General features: G+C 37.0%; 1 protein-coding gene across 4 annotated transcripts in view; it reads right to left on the minus strand.

Annotated features, from left to right (window-relative positions):
• PNPLA7 (patatin like phospholipase domain containing 7) overlaps window positions 1-23,548 on the minus strand; it is a 223,467-nt gene that overhangs the window by 31,785 nt on the left and 168,134 nt on the right. For all 4 annotated transcript variants that reach the window (XM_051976848.1, XM_051976847.1, XM_051976851.1 and 1 more), the window contains 3 exons: window positions 17,827-17,995; window positions 15,939-16,121; window positions 15,381-15,499 (listed from right to left, as the gene is read on the minus strand). In XM_051976848.1, coding sequence (XP_051832808.1) covers window positions 15,381-15,499; window positions 15,939-16,121; window positions 17,827-17,995 — 471 coding nt within the window. The remainder of the gene's footprint in view (window positions 1-15,380; window positions 15,500-15,938; window positions 16,122-17,826; window positions 17,996-23,548) is intronic.

Here is a 23,548-nt window from a genome sequence, read left to right on the forward strand (position 1 = left end):
AATATACTCATTCACTTTGTATATTGTATACTTAATGGGTTTTAATGATCAACTTCTCTATTACTTATTCAATACTTATTCAATACAATATTCAATAAGGTTGGCAAGCACCTTAAAGGTCCAACTCCTTTCATTTTACAGGTCAAGAAACTAAATATTCAAAACAATAGTTTTGATGATTATTGCTTTGTAGTATAATCTGAGATCTGGTAATGCTTCCACCTCTTCCTTCCCAGTTCCTTTCAATGATTTTCTAAATATTCCTGACCTTTTGTACCTCCAGATGAATTTTGCCATATTTTTCTAGCTCCTTAAAGTAATTAATTCTTTGGAAGTTTGATTGGTATTGATATTGAGTAAGCAATTAATTTAGAAAATGTTGTCATTTTTATTCATTGGCTTGGCCTACCTATGAACAATTAGAATTTCTCCAATTATTTAGATCTCTTTGCAATATTTTTTAATGGTGTTCATATTGTTCTTGTGCATCTTGGCAAGAAGACTCTTAATTATTTTATATTTTTATAGTAAATTTAACTGGAATTTTTCTATCTTTTAATGCCAGGTTTTATGGACAATATACATAATTGGTGATGATTTGTACAGTTTTATTTTATATTCTACAACTTTACTCAAGTTATTGTTTTCATTAGTTTTTTAGTGGACTTGCTAGGATTCTGTAGTATACTATCATCTGTAAAAAGAGATGATTTTTCCCTCTTTGCCTATGTTTAGTCCATAAATTTATTTTTCTTGTTTTAGGGCTATTGCTAACATTTCTAGGACTATAGTGAATGGTAAGAGTAATAATGGCCATCCTTGCTTTACCCTTTATCATTAACTGGAAATGCATCTATTTGTTTGCTTGCTTTTGCCATTTCAGATAATATTGGCTCTTGGTTTTAGATACTACTTGTCACATTTAAGGAAAAATCTATTTCAAAAAATCTAAATACCATGTTCTATTATCTTATCAAAAGATTTTTTTTGAATCTATTGATATTATATAATTTTTGTTGTTCTTAGTATTAATAATAGTCAATTTTCCTGATATTGAATCAGTTATAACTTTTTGGTATAAATCCAGCCCAATCACATAATATATAGGTATATTGCTGTAGTTTCCTTGATAAAATTTTATTTAAAAATTTTCACCAATATTCATTAGTGATATTGATTTGTTGTTTTCTTACTCTATTTTTGACTATCTCTGCTTTAGATATAAAAGCCATATTTGGAAGATACAGAGCCAAGATGGTGAAAAAAGGCAGGGACTCACCTCCAAGCAACTTTAAATAATGACTGAAAATGAATTCTAGAATGGCAAAACTCACAAAAGGATGGGATGAAACAATTTTCCATACCAAGATAACTCCAAAAGTTTGCAGAAAAGGTCTGTTGCACCAGGGGGAGAATGGAGCACAGTCTAGTGCAAGCTATACCAGAGTAGGCCCTGTCCCAGCAAACCAGTAAGCCTTGGAAATAACCAAATCAGCAGCAGCAGCAGTGGCTTCCAGACCTGTCAACCCACAGTCCAGAAAGGGATTGGACAACTGATCAGAAGGAGATTATAGGGATTCCTTTGATGACACTGAATGCATGATTCTGTTGCGTTGCTTATATATAAAACTGGGTTGCAGGCCCAGAGCAAGGAAGAGCATGAGAACACTAGAGGTGGAGGCCAAAGAGGAATGGAAACTCTGATCACGGTTCCAGGATAGAAAAGGGTGCTTATGGTTGATCATAGATCAGAGCATAGACCAGAAGAGAATAAAAACATATCTGCTCAAAACATACTAACCTAGAAGAAATAAAAACTTACAGACCCCCATAACTCACTCTGTAAATAGTAGCACAAAAGTACTGAAGCTTGGGACAGTACTCCTTCCATCCCAGAAGTAAAGCCTAACTTTAACATAAAGTCAAAAGTCAAGCAATAGGCTAGAAAAATTAGCAAACAAACCAAAAAATTACTATGGTGATAGGGAAGGTTAAAATGCAAATTCAGAAGAAGACAGCATAATCAAAGTAACTATATGCAAAGCCTCAAAGAAAAGCACGAATTGTTCTGAAGCCTCAAAAGAACTCAAAAGATATTTTTAAAATCAATTAAGAGAGATAGAGGAAAAACTGGGAAAAGAAATTAGTAATACTAGAAAGTAATGAAAAAAGAGTTAATAGCTTAGTAAAGGAGGCACAAAAAATAACACCTTGAAAGAGACATAATAGACAGAACAGGTAAGAGAGGCACAAACATCTATTGAAAAGAACTCTTTAAAAAGCAGAACTGGCCACATGAAAAAAGAGGTACTCTTGAATTGGCCAAATGGAAAATAAGGCACAAAAGCTCATTTAAATAAATTATTCCCTAAAAATTACAATTAGGCAAGGGGAAGTTAAAAGATTCCATGAAACATGAAGAAGCAATTAAACAAAATAAAAAGAATGGTAAAAAATGGAAGAAAAAGTGAAATATCTCATTGGAAAAAACAACTGACCTGGAAAGTAGATCTAGGGGAGATAATTTAAGAATTATTGGATTACCAGGAAGCTATGATCAAAAAAGATCTCAGACATTACCTTTCAAGAAATTATCAAAAAAAACCACCCTGATACTGTAGAACCAGACAGTAAAACAGAAACTGAAAGAATCCAGTGATTATTTCCTGAAAGAGATAAAAATGAAAACTTCAAGAATCCTGTGAGTAAAATCACCCATCAAAGCCATCTCTCCAAGCACTGTCCTGGGAAGCAGTGGTATGGAGATGAGACCTGGTTCCTGCCTCTTCAGGTGCTACAGTCCTTGCTTCCTTAGAATCCACAACTACTAAAGACCCAGAAAAGAAAGTTCTTACATCAAAGCCCTTGGCATTATCAAATGGTTCAATGTTCCTAGTGAATGATTTTTATCAGTAGAACGAATACTACCGAAGATGCATTACTATCTACTTTTTTACTTAACCCTAAGTATCACTGGACCATTCTTATAATTACAACCTGCAAATAGTGTCTGCCCTATGTGAACTTCCTGCAGTAATGAACTGCCTTTGCTTTTTCTATTGGTATCGCCAATATCTAGCACAATGATTTTTTTTCCTTCTCTGCTTTTTATTCTTAATTTCTAATAGTATTGTATTTTTCCAAAATGCAAAGACAGTTTTCAACATTCACCTTTGCAAAACCTGTTCCAGGTTACCCTCCTTCTTCCCAACCCCCTCTCCCAAGATAGCAAGCAATCCAATAGGGGTTAAACATGGAGCATGATGTTTTGTACACAATAAATGCTTAATACATTATTTTTTATTTAGCCATTCAATAATAAAAAAATAATAGCTAGCACTTATACGGGGCTTTAAGACTCACAAAGAGCTTTCTATATATTATCTGCTTTGATCCTGAAAATTAGGTATTAACATTATCCTCATTTTACCTGTAAACAAACTGATGCTGCAGGGCTAAAGAAAATACATAGATATTATACTGCCAGTGTGTGAGGCAGGCTTTGAACTCAGGTTATCCTGATTCCAAGTCTGGTACACTACTCTTCCTTGAGCTTTTGTGATTTTACTCTTCTCTGGCTTACATCCTTGTTTAACCTCACTCTGGTATCTTCTGCTGTTTAATCTGGTCCTCTAATTGGTTCTCTAAGTGGGAATATCTCCCAAGGCTTCATTCATTCTTTCTCTCTTTTTTTTTTTTTAAATAACTTTTTATTGACAGAACCCATGCCAGGGTAATTTTTTTACAGCATTATCCCTTGCACTTACTTCTTTTCCGATTTTTCCCCTCCCTCCCACCCCCCTCCCCCAGATGACAAGCAGTCCTTTACATGTTAAATAGGTTACAGTATATCCTAGATACAATATATGTGTGCAGAACCAAACAGTTTTCTTGTTGCACAAGGAGAACTGGATTTAGAAGGTATAAATAACCCGGGAAGAAAAACAAAAATGCAAGCAGTTTATATTCATTTCCCAGTGTTCTTTCTTTGGGTGTAGCTGCTTCTGTCCATCCTTGATCAATTGAAACTGAATTAACTCTCTTTATTTTTTATTTTTTTTAATTTTTATTTAATAATTACTTTATATTGACAGAATCCATGCCATTTTTTTTTACAACATTATCCTTTGCACTCATTTCTGTTCCAATTTTTCCCCCTCCCTCCCTCCACCCCCTCCCCTAGATGGCAAGCAGTCCTTTATATGTTTGATATGTTGCAGTATATCCTAGATACAATATATGTTTGCAGAACCGAACAGTGCTCTTGTTGCATAGGGAGAATTGGATTCAGAAGGTATAAATAACCCGGGAAAAAAAACAAAAATGCAGATAGTTCACATTTGTTTCCCAGTGTTCTTTCTTTGGGAGTAGCTGCTTTTGTCTGTCATTTATCAATTGAAACTCAGTTAGGTCTCTTTGTCAAAGAAATCCACTTCCATCAAAATATGTCCTCATACAATATCATTGTCGAAGTGTATAATGATCTCCTGGTTCTGCTCATTTCACTTAGCATCAGTTCATGTAAGTCTCGCCAGTCCTTTCTGTATTCATCCTGCTGGTCATTTCTTACAGAACAATAATATTCCATAACATTCATATACCACAATTTACCCAGCCATTCTCCAATTGATGGGCATCCATTCATTTTCCAGTTTCTAGCCACTACAAACAGGGCTGCTACAAACATTTTGGCACATACAGGTCCCTTTCCCTTCTTTAGTATTTCTTTGGGATATAAGCCCAATAGGAACACTGCTGGATCAAAGGGTATGCACAATTTGATAATTTTTTGGGCATAATTCCAGATTGCTCTCCAGAATGGTTGGATTCGTTCACAATTCCACCAACAATGCATTAGTGTCCCAGTTTTCCCGCATCCCCTCCAACATTCATCATTATTTTTTCCTGTCATCTTAGCCAATCTGACAGGTGTATAGTGGTATCTCAGAGTTGTCTTAATTTGCATTTCTCTGATCAATAATGATTTGGAACACTCTTTCATATGAGTGGTAATAGTTTCAATTTCATCCTCTGAAAATTGTCTGTTCATATCCTTTGACCATTTATCAATTGGAGAATGGCTTGATTTCTTATAAATTTGAATCAGTTCTCTATATATTTTGGAAATGAGGCCTTTATCAGAACCTTTAACTGTGAAGATGTTTTCCCAGTTTGTTGCTTCCCTTCTAATCTTGTTTGCATTAGTTTTATTTGTACAAAGGCTTTTTAATTTGATGTAATCAAAATTTTCTATTCTGTGATCAGTAATGGTCTCTAGTTCATCTTTGGTCACAAATTTCTTTCTCCTCCACAAGTCTGAGAGATAAACTATTCTATGTTCCTCTAATTTATTTATAATCTCGTTCTTTATGCCTAGGTCATGGACCCATTTTGATCTTATCTTGGTATATGGTGTTAAGTGTGGGTCCTTGCCTAATTTCTGCCATACTAATTTCCAATTATCCCAGCAGTTTTTATCAAATAATGAATTCTTTTCCCAGAAGTTAGGGGCTTTGGGATTGTCAAACACTAGATTGCTATAGTTGACTATTCTGTCTTGTGAACCTAACCTTTTCCACTGATCCACTAATCTATTTCTTAGCCAATACCAAATGGTTTTGGTGACTGCTGCTTTATAATATAGTTTTAGATCAGGTACAGCTAGACCACCTTCATTTGATTTTTTTTTCATTAATTCCCTTGAGATTCTCGACTTTTTATTGTTCCATATGAATTTTGTTGTTATTTTTTCTAGGTCATCAAAATATTTTCTTGGAAGTCTGATAGATTAGTTTAGGGAGTATTGTCATCTTTATTATGTTCGCTCGGCCGATCCAAGAGCACTTAATATTTTTCCAATTATTTAAGTCTGACTTTATTTGTGTGGAGACTTTTTTATAATTTTGCTCATATAATTCCTGACTTTCCTTTGGTAGATAGATTCCCAAATATTTTATGGTATCAACAGTTATTCTGAATGGAATTTCTCTTTGTATCTCTTGCTGTTGGGTTTTGTTGGTGATGTATAAAAATGCTGAGGATTTATGGGGATTTATTTTGTAGCCAGCTACTTTGCTAAAATTATGAATTATTTCTAATAGCTTTTTAGTAGAATCTCTGGGGTTCTCTAGGTATACCATCATATCATCTGCAAAGAGTGATAGTTTGGTTTCCTCATTGCCTACTCTAATTCCTTTAATATCCTTCTCGACTCTTGTTGCCGAGGCTAATAATAATGGTGATAGTGGGCAACCTTGTTTCACTCAGATCTTACTGGGAAAGGTTCCAGTTTTTCCCCATTGCATATGATGCTTACTGATGGTTTTAAATATATGCTCCTGACTATTTTAAGGAAAAGTCCATTTATTCCTATGCTCTCAAGTGTTTTTATTAGGAATGGGTGTTGGATTTTATCAAATGCTTTTTCTGCATCTATTGAGATGATCATATGGTTTTTGTTTGTTTGGTTATTGATGTAGTCAATTATGCTAATAGTTTTCCTAATATTGAACCAGCCCTGCATTCCTGGTATAAATCCTACTTGGTCATAGTGTATTATCCTGGTGACGATTTTCTGTAATCTTTTTGCTAATATTTTATTTAAGATTTTAGCATCAATATTCATTAGGGAGATTGGTCTATAATTTTCTTTCTCTGTTTTCAGCCTACCTGGTTTAGGTATTAGTACCATGTCTGTGTCATAAAAGGAGTTTGGTAGGACTCCTTCAATCCCTATTTTTTCAAATAGTTTATTTAGCATTGGAGTTAATTGTTCTTTAAATGTTTGGTAGAATTCACATGTAAATCCATCTGGTCCTGGGGATTTTTTCTTAGGGAGTTGATTGATAGTTTGTTCTATTTCTTTTTCTGAGATGGGACTGTTTAGGATATTTACTTCTTCCTCTGTTAGTTTGGGCAAGCTATATTTTTGGAGATATTTTTCTATTTCATTTAAGTTGTCGAATTTATTGGCATAAAGTTGGGCAAAGTAACTCCTAATTATTGCTCTAATTTCCTCTTCGTTAGTGGCGAGTTCTCCCTTTTCATTTTTAAGACTAACAATTTGATTTTCCTCTTTCCTTTTTAAAATCAGATTTACTAAGGGTTTGTCTATTTTGTTGGTTTTTTCATAGAACCAACTCTTAGTTTTATTAATTAATTCAATAGTTTTTTTACTTTCAATTTTATTGATCTCTCCTTTTATTTTTAGAATTTCAAGTTTAGTGTTTGACTGGGGGTTTTTAATTTGTTCCTTTTCTAGCATTTTTAGTTGCAAACCCAATTCATTGACCTTCTCTTTCTCTATTTTATACAAATAGGCCTCTAGAGATATGAAATTTCCCCTTATTACCGCTTTGGCTGCATCCCATACATTTTGGTATGATGTCTCATTATTATCATTTTCTTGGGTGAAGTTATTAATTATGTCTATGATTTGCTGTTTCACCCAATCATTCTTTAATATGAGATTATTTAGTTTCCAATTATTTTTTGGTCTACTTCCCCCTGGTTTTTTGTTGAATGTAATTTTCATTGCATCGTGGTCTGAAAAGGATGCATTTACTATTTCTGCCTTACTGCATTTGAGTTTGAGGTTTTTATGTCCTAATATATGGTCAATTTTTGTATAGGTTCCATGAACTGCTGAAAAGAAAGTGTATTCCTTTCTGTCTCCATTACATTTTCTCCAGAGATCTATCATATCTAACTTTTCTAGTATTCTATTTACCTCTTTGACTTCTTTCTTATTTATTTTGTGGTTTGATTTATCTAATTCTGAGAGTGTAAGGTTAAGATCTCCCACTATTATAGTTTTACTGTCTATTTCTTCTTGCAGCTCTCTTAATTTCTCTTTTAAGAATTTAGATGCTACCCCACTTGGTACATATATGTTTAATATAAATAGTGCTTCATTATCCATGCTACCCTTTAGCAAGATATAGTGCCCTTCCTTATCTCTTTTAATTAGATCAATTTTTGCTTTAGCTTGATCTGAGATCAGGATGGCTACCCCTGCTTTTTTGACTTCACCTGAAGCATAGTAGATTTTGCTCCAACCTTTTACCTTTAACCTCCATGTATCTCCCCGCTTCAGGTGTGTTTCCTGTAAACAACATATTGTAGGATTCTGGCTTTTAATCCATTCTGCTAACCGCTTCCTCTTTATGGGGGAGTTTACCCCGTTCACATTTATGGTTAGAATGACCAATTCTGTATTACTTGCCATCTTGTTAAACCCGGTTTATGCTTTTCTCCCTTCTTTCCCCTTTCCCCCCTTCCCAGTATTAAGCTTGTGAGCACCACTTGCTTCTCACAGCTCTCCCTTTTTAGTATCCCTCCCCCCCCCCCCGCCTTAGAGTTCCTCCCCCTATCTTACCCCTTTCCCTCCCAGTTTCCGTATTCCCTTCCGCTTAGCTTATTCCTTCCCTTTTCACTTTTCCCTTCTCACTTTTCAATGAGGTGAGAGAAGTTTTACCATAGATTGAATATGTCTTAAGATTTTTCACTTAAAGCCAATTCTGAAGGCAGTAAGATACCCACTATATTCATCCCCCTCCATTCTTTCTCTCAGATATAATAGGTTTCCTATGCCTCTTCATGAGATGTACTACCCCCACTTTACCCTTTTTCTGGTACAATGTCCTTTCCACATCAATTTCTAGAACAAGGTATACATGTAATCTTTATACATCTATATAGTCGAAATATAGTTCCCAAGATTAATCTTTACCTTTTTAGATTTCTCCAGAGTTCTATATTTGTAGATCAAACTTTTTGTTAAGTTCTGGCTTTTTCATCAGAAATAGATGAAATTCACTTACTTCGTTGAATGTCCATCTTCTTCCCTGGAAAAAGATGCTCATTCTCGCTGGGTAAGTTATTTTTAGTTGCATACCAAGTTCCTTAGCCTTTCGGAATATCATATTCTAGGCCCTTCGATCTTTTAATGTGGATGCTGCCAGATCCTGGGTGATCCTTATCATGGCTCCTTGATACTTGAATTGGGTTTTTCTAGCCGCTTGCAATATTTTTTCCTTCGTCTGAGGGTTCTGGCATTTGGCCACTATATTCCTTGGTGTTTTGATTTTAGGATCCCTTTCAGTGGGTGATCGATGAATCCTTTCAATGTTTATTTTTTCCTCTGTTCCTATGACTTCTGGGCAGTTCTCTTTGATAATTTCCTGGAAAATAGTGTCCAGGCTCTTTTTTCCATCATGTTTTTCTGGAAATCCAATGATTCTCAGATTGTCTCTCCTGGATCTGTTTTCCAGGTCTGTTGTCTTCCCCAGAAGGTATTTCACATTCTTTTCCATTGTTTGATTTTTTTGGATTTGCTTGACTGATTCTTCTTGTCTCCTCGAGTCATTCAATTTCAATTGTTCAATTCTGATTTTCAGTGAAGTATTTTCTTCACTCACTTTTTTAAAGTCTTTTTCTAATTGTCCCATTGAGTTCTTTTGTTCTGTGGATTTTTTTTCCATTTCGCCAATTTTGTTTTCCAGTTCACCAATCCTATTTTTCAAGGATTTTACTTCTTTATCCACTCTCTCTTTAACTGACTTCTCCAGGCTCTTTTGCCAAGCTTCCCTCTCCTTTTCCCAAGCTTCCCTCTCCTTTTGCCAGGCCTCACTCTGCTTTTCCCATTTTTCTTCTAGCTCCCTTGTGAGAGCCTTTTTAATTACTTCTATGAGGTTCATCTGTGCTAAGGAACAGATGATCTCCTCCTTTGGGGATTCACCTGGAGACAGTCTGTTTTTAGTCTCCTCAGGATTTAGAGTCTGCTCTATCTGTGTAGAAGCTGTCAAGGGTTAAAGTCCTCTTCAGTTTCTTGCTCATTCTGTCTAATAATCAAAGACAAACTAGCAAAGAAAAACAGAAAAAACTGGAGTCTTTCTTTGGGGGAGGGGCTGGGTGTATTACCGAGCTTCCTCTCCAGACTGCGGGGGGCAGCAGTGAGGCACTAGCCCGACTGTGCTGCGCCTGCGCTCTGAGATCCCAGAGCGTGCTGAGTCACTGTGGGGGGGGGGGGGGGGGGAGGAGGGAGCAGCCAGGTCCCGAGAGAAATCAGCTGTTTGGGGTTGTATTCTTCAGCCCCGGTGTTTTTAGCTTCTCTGCTGGGCTGCTGACTTGCTGCCGGAGCAAAGTATCCAGTCCTGTAGCGAAGCTCTCCCCGCAGAGACGGCTGCGATCACTCCCCACCCTCTCTCCAGTCTGCTCCCGTGCTCTCACTGCCGCTGCCCGCTGCCTGCACCCGATCTAAAACTGTCCCAGCCCTCCAGTAAAGACAGAACTTTCTTGGTGAATCTCAAGGATGGCTTCTTTTGGTAACTATTTGTGGGTTTTTTTTCAGTCAAGCATTAATTCAGAGGCTTGTAATGAAATGGATAGTGAGAGAAAGCGTGGAGCTTACACAGCTGTGTGCCTCCTCTCCGCCATCTTAACCGGAAGTTAATTAGCTCTCTTTATTGAAGAGATCCACTTCCATCAGAATACATCCTCATACTGTATAGTTGTTGAGGTATATAATGACCTCCTGGTTCTGCTCATTTCACTTAGCATCAGCTCATGTAAGTCTCTCCAGTCCTCTCTGTATTCATCCTGCTGGTCATTCCTTACAGAACAATAATATTCCATAACATTCATATACCACAATTTACTCAACCATTCTCCAATTGATGGGCATCCATTCATTTTCCAGCTTCTAGCCACTACAAACAGGGCTGCCACAAACATTTTGGCACATACAGGTCCCTTTCCCTTCTTTAAGATCTCTTTGGGTATAAGCCCAGTAGAAACACTGCTAGATCAAAGGGTATGCACAATTTAATAACTTTTTGGGCATAGTTCCAAATTGCTCTCCAGAATGGCTGGATGTGTTCACAATTCCACCAACAGTGTATCAGTGTCCCTGTTTTCCCACATCCCCTCCAACATTCCACATTATCTTTCCCTGTCATTCTAGCCAATCTGACAGGTGTGTAGTGGTATCTCAGAGTTGTCTTAATTCGCATTTCTCTGATTAATAATGATTTGGAGCATAGTTTCATATGTCTATAAATAGTTTCAATTTCTTCATCTAAGAATTGTCTGTTCATATCATTTGACCATTTATCAATTGGAGAATGGTTTGATTTCTTATAAATTAGAGTCAATTCTCTATATATTTTGGAAATGAGGCCTTTATCAGAACCTTTGACTGTAAAAATGTTTTCCCAGTTTATTGTTTCCCTTCTAATGTTGTCTGCATTTGTTTTGTTTGTACAAAAACTTTTCAATTTGATATAATCAAAATTTTCTATTTTGTGGTCAATAGTGATCTCTAGTTCTTCTTTGGTCATAAATTCCTCCCTCTTCCACAGGTCTGAGAGGTAAACTATTCTATGCTCTTCCAATTTATTTATAATCTCATTCTTTATGCCTAGGTCATGAACCCATTTTGACCTTATCTTGGCGTACGGTGTTAAGTATGGGTCAATGCCTAGTTTCTGCCATACTAATTTCAACTTTCCCAGCAATTTTTGTTAAATAATGCATTCCTATCCCAAAAACTGGGATCTTTGGGTTTGTCAAACACTATATTATTAAAGTTATTGGCTGTTTTGTCCTTTGAACCTAACCTATTCCATTGATCAACTAGTCTATTTCTTAGCCAATACCAGATGGTTTCAGTAACCACTGCTTTATAATATAATTTTAGATCTGGGACAGTTAGGCCACCTTCATTTGATTTTTTTTTTTTAATTCCCTTGAAATTCTTGACCTTTTGTTTTTCCACATGAACTTTGTTGTTCTTTTTTCTAGGTCATCAAAGTAGTTTTTTGGGAGTCTGATTGGTATAGCGCTAAATAAATAGATTAGTTTAGGTAGTATTGTCATCTTTATTATATTTGCTCGCCCAATCCAAGAGCATTTAATATTTTTCCAGTTGGTTAGATCAGACTTAATTTGTGTGGAAAGTGTTTTGTAGTTTTGCTCATAAAGTTTCTGATTTTCCCTTGGCAGATAGATTCCTAAATATTTTATACAATCAGTAGTTACTTTAAATGTAATTTCTCTTTGTAACTCTTAACTGTTGGGTTTTGTTAGTGATATATAAGAATGCTGATGACTTCTTCTAGTCTACTTCTTAACTCTGGACTTTATGTTAGTGCTGGGCTCTGCACATTTCTGGGGCTAGACTTTTGGCCTGATCTTTAGACCTCTAATGTCCTGCTCTTTTCATAGCTCTAGCTAGAGGCCTGGCAGCTTTCAGGGATCCCAAAGCGGTATGATCTGGGCAGAGGTCTTTTTGCTGCCCTCCAGGCGCAGGCTTGTTTCTGGTTGGGTGTTTCAGCAAAGTGTTTCTTGACTCTGTCACCACCAGCCCACTGGGCAGCCCTCCAGGTTCAGAGTGACTGAACTTCTGGCTCCTCTTTGGTCTGGGACACTGCGCTCTGTTCCTGGGACCAGAGCCACACAACTGCCATCTGCTTCTTCTGGAACTTGTTCTTTGCTCAGTAACACTCACAATATTTCCTCTCTCCCCTGGATTTCTAACTTAATACTGGGTGGTGGTGGGCTACTCATATGGGAGACACAATGGGTGACTACAAGGCACCTCCATCCTCTGGGATCTTTCTGGTGATCTCTCTTGGCCCTCTCCCAGTCACTTCCTTGGTGCTAGAATTCTCCCTGACCCCCAGCTCCACTGTCCCCAAACATCTGTCTCCCTAAGCTACCTTGGACAGTAAAAAAAAAAGGTTCCCTGTGACTTCTTTTTGGCTTCTTGATCAGAATTCAGTCTGATGTGTTCTCTAGCTCTTTATTGAGAAGGAGTATCAGGGTAAAGCTTGGTTTTAATTCTATCATCTGGACTTTCCTCAGGTTTGTTTCTTTTTCTTAACACCTCAAACTAAACAAATCCAAAAGAGAACTTAATCACACATTCCAACTTTTCTATTTCTTTTGACTATATCACCATCACTTATCCAGTAAGTCAGACTTGAAACTACCCAAATTTGTAGAGACTAAACATTAGGCTAGAATTATCTTTCACTCTTCCTTCTTGCTCACCAATCAAATACAATCTCACTACCAATTCTTATTGACTCTATAATAAATCTCTTCCCTCTCCACACAAAGGGCTAATCAATTTAGTTCAGGACTCCTAACATATCATGTGGATAATATAATAGAAGTCCATGTTTGTATAGGTTTAGTTTACAAAGCATTTTCATCACAACTCTACAAGTTAGGTAGAACAAGATAGTATCATCCCCATTTTAAAGATGAGTAAACTGATACTGTAAGAGATTAAGTGACTTGGCCAAAGTCACAGAGCTAGTAAATAGTAGAACTGGATATAAAACCAAGACCATCTCTTTCTAACTCCAATACTATTTCTTCTATATCACACTGTCTTTCAGTTCTTCTTACTTGGTCTTTCTACAAAACTGATCATGACTGTCTATATATATCTTTTTATTCACCATAAGATGAAATAAAAACTCTAAGACTGGCCAAGTATTTTAAAAAGTCTCCATGATTTGACTCCAAACTCCCTTTCCAGTTTTATTTCACCTTATTTCCTTTACATTCTTCATGTTGCAGCTAAGCTAAAGTGAGTCAAGTAGCTCTTCTCTGAACACATTTGCCTCCAAAAATTTCCATGCCTTGAATTCATTGCTTCTCCTTTATGCTAACTGAAACCATCTTCCAGGCCAGTGTAGATGGTCCCTTTTTCACAAAATCTTTCTTCATCCCTACCTCCTCTCACCCCACCCTCCAACCCCAGTTTAAAATAATCTTTTCTTCCTCCAATTAGAGTATTTTGGCTGATTCTTTCTTTTGTTCTTTTCACATTCTACCAGTGCTTCTATCATTTTATCATACTTATTTTTGCTCATATTGTATTCCCGCATTAGATTATAAATTTATTGAAGAAAAAGTAACATCATTTATCACCCTTTTTTCATCTACATGATTTCTTGCATACCTAAGGCAAAATATTTGTTGAAATTAAGTATGATATTTTTCTAGGCTTCTAGTAAGTACCACAGGAACTTCTACCTTAGTAAAGGATAGACATAGGACCAGGTTTCACTAAGTTAAAACGTAACTACTAGCTGCATTTATTTTCAGTGTGTTGTATGAGAAAAAGCAATGGAATAAGGAGTCAGGAGACCTATATCAAGAATCACTTAATCTTTCTGGATCTTTGCTTCCTCAATTGTAATTATAATCCCTGGCATGCCTGCTTCATGGGGTCATTGCAAAGATCAAATCTGAGAATGTATATTAAGGGATTTGTAAACTGAAAAGTGCTGAACACATATAAGCATTGTTATGATCAATATTATCATCATTCAAGAATGAACATTCATAATATACTCTTAAATATGTCATCAACAAATATAATTCTAATGAATCTCTTCCAAATAGAAAGGCATTCTCCATCATCTCACTTCCATTGACTAAGGTTCTCTGACTCTACTTTTTTTCTAAATAAATATGAAGCAGCATCAACAAAAGTGAAAGTCTTAGGGAAAATAACCAATATTTTAAAAATAAGGGATGGATGAGTACAAATAAAAATAGGATACAATAATATCTTCATGGAAACTGATAATTTAAGTGAAAAGGTAAGAGAGCCAGAGAGATATGAACAGAAGGAAAATTTAAATCTAAAGGTCCTTTAAGGAATCAATCTGTGTTGAGAATGAAGAGACAATATTTCATATTTTTAAGAAGATCCTTAGGGTTTAAAAGATTCCTAATTTCAAAAAATTTTGTGAGTCTTTTTTTTTTGGGGGGGGGGCGCAATTTGCAAGGCAATTGGGGCTTGCCCAGAGTCACACAGCTAGTAAGTATTGAAGTGCCTAAGACCAGGTTTGACTATAGGGTTACTGCTCTATCCACTGAAACATCAAGCTGCCCCACTTGTGATCTGGATCTTTGCTTTTTTTTTTTTTTTTTAATAAAAACTTTCAGGAAACTAACAAAGATCAAAATTGTAAATCAGAAGAACAATTACAATCAAAGTTTTTCTTATTATCTAGACTCAGACATCTTCTACAAAATCATAAATCTTCATAGGGCTGGGGGCCCTTGGCAGAGCTTTCTATGGAGGTTAATTATTGATATTCTTATTCTGTTCCCTGGCATGCACACTATGCCCCACAAATCCCTTTAGGGGATTTTGACCATGATTCAAAAACTAACCCCAGCCAAGTCCTGAACAAGTCTTGGCAGTTTCAACCCTTTTACTGCAGAGGAACCTCATCTTGACACTAGAAGGGGAGAATAGAGCTCAATAGTGAAAAACAAATGGCTTACCAGATCTAAAGAAAATCTTCCAAAATTCTGCTCAGAATTTTGGAAAGTATATCAAAGGAACTTACCTTGCTCCTCCTCCTCCAAGCACTAATGCAATAGCATTGCCAGTCAAAACTCGAGCCAGACGGGAAAAGTCAGAGTACAAATCAGGAGACTTCTGGAAGACACGTTCATACATTTCCATCTATAAGAGAGAGAAAAATATTTCACCCAATGCTTCTCAAATGACAGAACTAATCCTCATAGCCCAGGCACATAATCAGTACAGCCTTGCCTTATTAGTTTGTTTCCCTTTTTGCTTCCTCAATGTACCAGAAGTGTATGTGTAAGATTTAGCCATCCTGTGCTCTCAGAAGAGCCACCAATGCTGGTGGACAGTGCTGTGACTTGGGCCTACAAAAGTATGAGATTCCAAGAAAAGAAACTCTTTACTGTCATGCCACTGAAATGCAGTTTTCTAATCCAAATGCCATCAACTCCATGAGATAGGTTAGGGAAAATGTTACTCACAGGCCTATTTAACGAGCATAACTTGAGAAATCAGATATAGGATTCAGGAGTTTCAAGTGCCAGATTTTGGAGAGCAGACTAAGAAGCCAAACTCAGACTGTTCTGACTCTTACCACTTTGGCCCGAGTCCTGCGAGAAAAGACCCGGCGGGGGCAGCGAAGGTGCAAGTGGGCTGAACACCAGGTTCTCATGTTAAGCCACTCAACTGTGCGGGAAGGCTCTGGCCCATCCTCCTTGTGAAGTAGGATCAATTGCTTCTGAGCACGAACGGCTGTGTTTTCCAGCATTTTTTCCAGCTAAAGGAAAAAGATATCATCAGATGCTCCTTTGCCTCAGGCTCAGGTCTAATAGATTGAGGTCAAGATGAAGATGAAAATATAGAATATGTTCACATATTCATGACTAACTTTCAGTTTATGAGCCTTAATATATTTCTTCTGATCAGTTTTAGACTTATATATTGTAGAAAGACTTTCTGCAGAACAAAATGCTATCAGAGAACACATATCAAGCTGATGATAAATTACTCCTTGCATTAAAATACCTTCTAATAACAGTCTAAGGGTCATTATTTCCTGTCTGACTAAAGCAAGTATTTTTTATAAAGATGAGTATCAGTCTTCCCTGGATTAACAGAAAGAAATATCTCCTGAGATCATCCAACTTCCTGTGTCTCTGAGCTATATGAATTCTAAGTAGAGTAGCTTCTACGGTTCCTTTTGCCAGGAGGTCAATGTCTTCTAGTTGTGCTGTACCAAAGGAAGCTAAGTCTAGTTTTGTATGTAAGTAAGCAACTGGAATACTAGTTTATAAATATGAATTGTGAGTACAGTTGGAATAAACGATTCTAGCAGAGTCTGATTATACTACAGGGCTTAATACCCAAGATTTCCTGGACTAGTGGACATGAACATACAGCAGAAGAGACCCAGGGTAGATCAGGCAAACACTGGCCAACTCTTTACTATACTACTTGCTCTGTTTGGCCTTTCTTGATTATGTGCTGCTCTATTAAACAATTAATCTTTACTGAGCATTTGTTATATGCTCAGTCCTGAGAAAGACACTATGGGGAATAACTGAGTGGAAGACACCATCTCTGTTTTATAACAGCTTACAAGTGAGTTATATAGACAAGGAAAATACATTTTTAAAAAATTAGAAAAATCTATATAATGATGCATGATAGGGATTAGACAAGGAGAAAACTTACTTTTGGAACTTTCCTGGGGACTCAAAGGGATATTGTGATGATGGATGGGAGAAGAAAATGACCCCTCCCAGAAAAATCCTCTCAATCTACCATGTATTTTTTTCATCAACATACTATATACAGCTTAAGGGTTAGATAATACATCTATCTTGGGAACTACTATTTAAAATTTTGTAAACTTTTATCACTTCATGAGGGACCTTGGTATGTCATATGATAAAGGAATATACATGAGGCAAAATTCTGTGAAGAGCTGAGAGCAGGATGAGAATCATCTTCCAGGCATAGACAAACTGATGAAGCATAAAATAGGGAGATGGAGGAGAGGCGGATTTCTTTTGGTAAATGACCCAAAGGGCTTGGCCTAGAGATATATCCCTTATGGAAAAAATTAGCAGCAGACCATATTTGGATGAGGCACAACTGGTCCATGAAATTATATAGCTGGAAGTGTCAGTTTCTAGCTTCCAATTAACAGAAGGCATCTCAGAACAACTCCAGTTTAGACAAGATCTACTGAAATAAGATCATAAGATCATTGGTCCAGAGCCAGAAGAGATGGCTTCATTTCACAGATGAAGAACTGAGGCCCAGAGAGGTTCATGATTTGTCTAAATCAAATAGGTATAAGCATCAGATGACTCCAGAAACAGTATTTCTTTCTTGTTCTTTATATCCCTTGTTTTCCATAATGCCTGATGCTCTGGAAACCCAATTCACAAACAACAAACCCCAATAATTTAAAGCCAAATAAGTAATTTCCTCATACTAGTAAAACTATCTCTCACCTCGCCCACAGTGGGCTCTTGGTCTCCCAACCCAACAATCAGGATACAGTCTGCCTGCCGAATACAGCGCTGGGTCCATGGGGTCAAGGTACTGTCTGCCTGGTAGAGAACAATGCGGTGGATGTCTTCCTGTTGTCCCAGCCAACTGGATAATCTGTATTCGTGAATACTGAAAGACACACAAAGCAAGACCTCATTAATGCCCACTGCACTGTTTTCTCCTGAAGGCCATTTCCTGAACAAGACAGAACATTACACACAAAGACCAAAAATGTCTCATCCTACACATGTGTTCAATCACCACAGCCTCTCCAAGTTGGCATCCAGATGGCAAAATTGATTAAATCAGCATTCTTTTTTTTCCCATTTGCTCAGCGTGTGTGGTTTTCTCTGGGATAGGCTATGTCCAATAATAGAGAGAGAATCTTCCAATGAGAAGAATACTTTCCCCAGCTTAGGCAAATACCATAGAATCACAGCCTCTAAGAATTGGAAGGGACCTCAGTGGTCATTCAATCCAAACCCCACAATAATGGAAATTTCTCTATAACCTACCCAACAAGGGCATTCAGCCTCCGACAGAAGACCTCTAAGGAGGGAGACCTTGTCACTTCTCAAGAAATCCACTCCACTTTGGCACTGTTTTCATTGTGAGCAAGTTGTTCTTGACATCAAGCCTATATTGGCTTCTTTTCAACTCATATCCACTGCACCTGGTTCTGCCCTCTGGGGCCAAACAAAATAAATGCAATCCTTCTCTACACAACAACCCTTCAAATATTGAAGACACCCCAAGTCTTCTTTTTCTGGGCCAAACACCCTAGTTCCTTCAAACTGACACCCCAAATTGAACACTCCACATGAGATTCAAGGAGAGCAGAATTCAGTGTACAACTACACTCCATATTCCTGGGAACTATGTCTCTCTTAATGAAACACAAGAAAGTATTAGCTTTTCTTTGGCTATCATATTACCTTGCTAATAACGAACATATGTTGAACTTGAAGTCCACTAAAAACTCCATATATTGTTCAAAACAATTTCCATCTAATTATCTTCCTTAGCTAGGTAGCACAGTGAACACTCATTGTGTGACCCTGGATAAGTCACTTAACCCTGTTTGCCTCAGTTCGTCATCTATAAAATGAGCTAACAAAGAGGGTCACGCCAATAGGATGATTTCAGAAAGGCCTGGAGAGACTTACACAAATTGATGCTGAGTGAAATGAGCAGGGCCAAGAGATCATTACTGATGTGTTCTTTTTCTTTTTTAAAATATATAAGATGATGGTTCTCTCTGGGAAAAGGTAGGTTTCTTGGGGGAGGTTTTCTGGAGGCAGTCTTAGTTGCAGTTGAAAGTAATAATCACCCAAATGCAGCCAGCTGGTAAAAATACAAATGTTTATTTCTCCTTCTTATGTCTCTTTCCTTGGGCCCGGATAGCTAGATTCTTAGAGGCCTATATTTCTGATCGGTTCCAAGAGCTCCCTCCACATGTCTCCAAATCCAGAAGTTTTGTCCTTCGGCCTCTGCCTCTGCTTTCTTCATCCTCCAACCAGCACAAAGATGGAATGAATCTCTTGTCTCCTTCACTTGGGGCTGGGCAGCTTTCTGGCAAGTCTTTCAGACCAGCTTGGTCTCAGTGGAGGAAGTGCAGGAGCCCAGCCACCACAGTGGTGTGAGATGAAGATGAATCTGGTTGTGCCTCTGAGAGAGCCTTCTCAGTCTTCCGCTGAACTCTCGACTTGACACTCTTCTCTTCATGTAACTTGGCTGAATTCTGTCTGAGAGCCTCTGTCTGTATCTTATATATGAGAGAGAGGAATTGTGGGATATGGGAGAGAGGGATTATGGGTTACTTCCCAGAGTGCTCTCTGGCCCTAAGAGCTTCGAGGGAGGTGTGAATTCACAAAGTTACAAAGTAAACTTTGTGACTCTCCCATACTTGTGAACTCCAATGAGTAAAGGTGTAAACACAAGCATTGTATCAATTAGTTCTACTTAGTACCTTGTTTCAGGTTCTGGCCCAAAACATCTTCTTGTAAGATCAGATCAATAATCTATCAACTCTAATGAGTTAGCAGTTTGTAAAGATTCCAACAATATACTTCAACAACAGTACTATATGATGATCAATTCTGATGGACCTGGCCACCTTCAGCAATGAGATGAACCAAATCAGTCCTAATGGAGCAGTAATGAACTGAACCAGCTATACCCAGCGAAAGAATTCTGAGAGATGACTAAGAACCATTACATCAAATTCCCAATCCCTATATTTTTGCCTGCCTGCATTTCTGATTTCCTTCACAGGCTAATTGTACAATATTTCGGAGTCCGATCCTTTTTGTACAGCAAAATAATGGTTTGGACATGTATACTTATTTTGTATTTAATGTATACTCTAATATATTTAACATGTATTGGTCATTCTGCCATTTGGGGGAGGGGGTGGGGGAAAGGAGAGGAAAAATTGAAACAAAAGGTTTGGCAATTGTCAATGCTGTAAAATTACCCATGCATATAACTTGTAAATAAAATACTATTAAAAAAAAAAAGAAAAAGAAAAAAGAAAGAGGGTCATGAAGAGTTGGACATGACTGAAGATGACTCAACAATTACAAATGACAACGATGTCTCCTCTCCCTGTACTTTTGAAAATGATTTTTTTTTTTTAACATAGAACAGTGTAAGGCTTATTATACCTACTGAATTATGCTCTGTGGCTGTTCAGTCCATATCAATTGTGTCTCACTTTGTGACCCCATTTGGAGTTTTTTGGGAAAAAATACTCAAGCAGTTTGCCATTTCCTTTTCCAGCTCATTTTACAGAGGAGGAAACTGATGCAAACAGTATTAAGTGTCTTGCCCAAGGTCACATAGCTAATAAGTATCTAAAGTCGTATTTGAACTTAGGTCCTTCAGATTCCATGTCTGGTACTTCATCTTCTATGCCACCTAGCTGCCCTGAATTACATTTTAGATTGTCAATATTTTTTGGATTGACTCTGTTGTCCAGTGTCATTTGTCAATCTGATAGGTTTTGTCATATTTTTATCCAAGTTAACAACAAAAATATTAAACAATATGGGATCAAACATAGATCTTTGGAATATTCTACTGAAAAGCTTTGACTATGCTGGAACTAAACTATTAAAAACAATGATTCCTATCATTTAACCAATTCTGAAACCATCTAATTGTACTACTGCGTAGTATAGATCTTACTATCATATCAAAAAGAATATGATTAGATTTTTTTTGTCAAAACTTTTCTAAAAATCTAGGTAAACATATTAACAGCACTCACTCCTCAAATCTACAAATTTAGTAATCCCATCAAGAAAGTAAATAAAGCTAAACTGGCATAACCTATTTTTGATGAAGATTTATTATTATAATAACTACTTCAAGAATTTTTCTTGTAATTCAAGTCAAGTTTACCTACCTATATTTTTCAGATTCTGTTTTTTAAAAAAAAAATCAGGGCATTTGCCTTTCTCCAATTTTGTCATAACTATCTCATTTTCCATGATCTTTCAAATATCCGTGACAGCTTTTACTGCCTTTCCATTGCCCTTATAGTTCATATGCCTCCTTTCTCTGAATCCTCTGAAATCTGCTTTCTCAACTCTAGGTAACATGGCAGACTATGTCCAGATTTCCTTACTTTCACGGTCATAAATCCATATAATAACATATCCCAACAGATAGTATTTTACATTGAAATCTATAGAGGAGGGTATAAGTAGTAGGCCTAGGGTGAGCAATGCCTTCTCTTTAAGGCAAGGGAAAAGGAGAGGAAGAAATAGGTGCACTCCTACTTGCCTTATAATGTATGAATGCACCTAAGGATTTGGAATCTAGGTAAGGTTTTGTGGTTTCCTTTGAATATTACATGATTGTATGTGAAAGATCCTGAATTCCTGAAAACTATGCCAGGGCAGTACAATCTATGGTAGGCTCTCCCGAGGCTCTAGCGCATGGCCCCACCGTCCCCTCAACTTACTGTCCTATATATCTCTCTTCTCTTTCAGAATTATGTTCATTTTTTCTATTCTTCTCTTTTCAAATCTCTGCACTCTGGCCTATAACTTCATTATTCTTTTTTTAAAAATAATTATAACTTTTTATTGACAGAACCCATGCCTGGGTAATTTTTTTACAACATTATCCCTTGCACTCACTTCTGTTCCGACATTTCCCCTCCCTCCCTTCACCTCCTCCCCCAGATGGCACGCAGTCTTATACATGTACAACTTCATTATTCAAGAAGAATGGCTCTCTCCAAGTTGCTAATGATGACAAGATGGTCTTTTCTTTCTTTCTTTTTTGTTTTTTTAAATAACTTTTTATTGACAGAACCCATGCCAGGGTAATTTTTTACAGCATTATCCCTTGCACTCACTTCTGTTCTGATTTTTCCCCTTCCTCCCTCCCCCAGATGACAAGCAGTCCTTTACATGTTAAATAGGTTACAGTATATCCTAGATACAATATATGTGTGCAGAACCGAACAGTTTTCTTGTTGCACAGGGAGAACTGGATTCAGAAGGTATAAATAACCCGGGAAGAAAAACAAAAATGCAAGCAGTTTATATTCATCTCCCAGTGTTCTTTCTTTGGGTGTAGCTGCTTCTGTCCATCCTTGATCAATTGAAACTGAATTAGCTCTCTTTATTGAAGAAATCTACTTCCATCAGAATACATCCTCATACTGTATCGTTGTTGAGGTATATAATGACCTCCTGGTTCTGCTCATTTCACTTAGCATCAGTTCATGTAAGTCTCGCCAGTCCTCTCTGTATTCATCCTGCTGGTCATTCCTTACAGAACAATAATATTCCATAACATTCATATACCACAATTTACTCAACCATTCTCCAATTGATGGGCATCCATTCATTTTCCAGCTTCTAGCCACTACAAACAGGGCTGCCACAAACATTTTGGCACATACAGGTCCCTTCTTTAAGATCTCTTTGGGTATAAGCCCAGTAGAAACACTGCTAGATCAAAGGGTATGCACAATTTAATAACTTTTTGGGCATAGTTCCAAATTGCTCTCCAGAATGGCTGGATGTGTTCACAATTCCACCAACAATGTATCAGTGTCCCTGTTTTCCCACATCCCCTCCAACATTCCACATTATCTTTCCCTGTCATTCTAGCCAATATGACAGGTGTGTAGTGGTATCTCAGAGTTGTCTTAATTTGCATTTCTCTGATTAATAATGATTTGGAGCATAGTTTCATATGTCTATAAATAGTTTCAATTTCTTCATCCAAGAATTGTCTGTTCATATCATTTGACCATTTATCAATTGGAGAATGGTTTGATTTCTTATAAATTAGAGTCAATTCTCTATATATTTTGGAAATGAGACCTTTATCAGAACCTTTGACTGTAAAAATGTTTTCCCAGTTTATTGTTTCCCTTTTAATGTTGTCTGCATTTGTTTTGTTTGTACAAAAACTTTTCAATTTGATATAATCAAAATTTTCTATTTTGTGGTCAATAGTGATCTCTAGTTCTTCTTTGGTCATAAATTCCTCCCTCTTCCACAGGTCTGAGAGGTAAACTATTCTATGCTCTTCCAATTTATTTATAATCTCATTCTTTATGCCTAGGTCATGAACCCATTTTGACCTTATCTTGGCGTACGGTGTTAAGTATGGGTCAATGCCTAGTTTCTGCCATACTAATTTCAACTTTCCCAG

Source organism: Antechinus flavipes, chromosome 2 (genome assembly GCF_016432865.1).
Source record: "Antechinus flavipes isolate AdamAnt ecotype Samford, QLD, Australia chromosome 2, AdamAnt_v2, whole genome shotgun sequence".
In the NCBI taxonomy this organism is placed as follows: domain Eukaryota; kingdom Metazoa; phylum Chordata; class Mammalia; order Dasyuromorphia; family Dasyuridae; genus Antechinus; species Antechinus flavipes.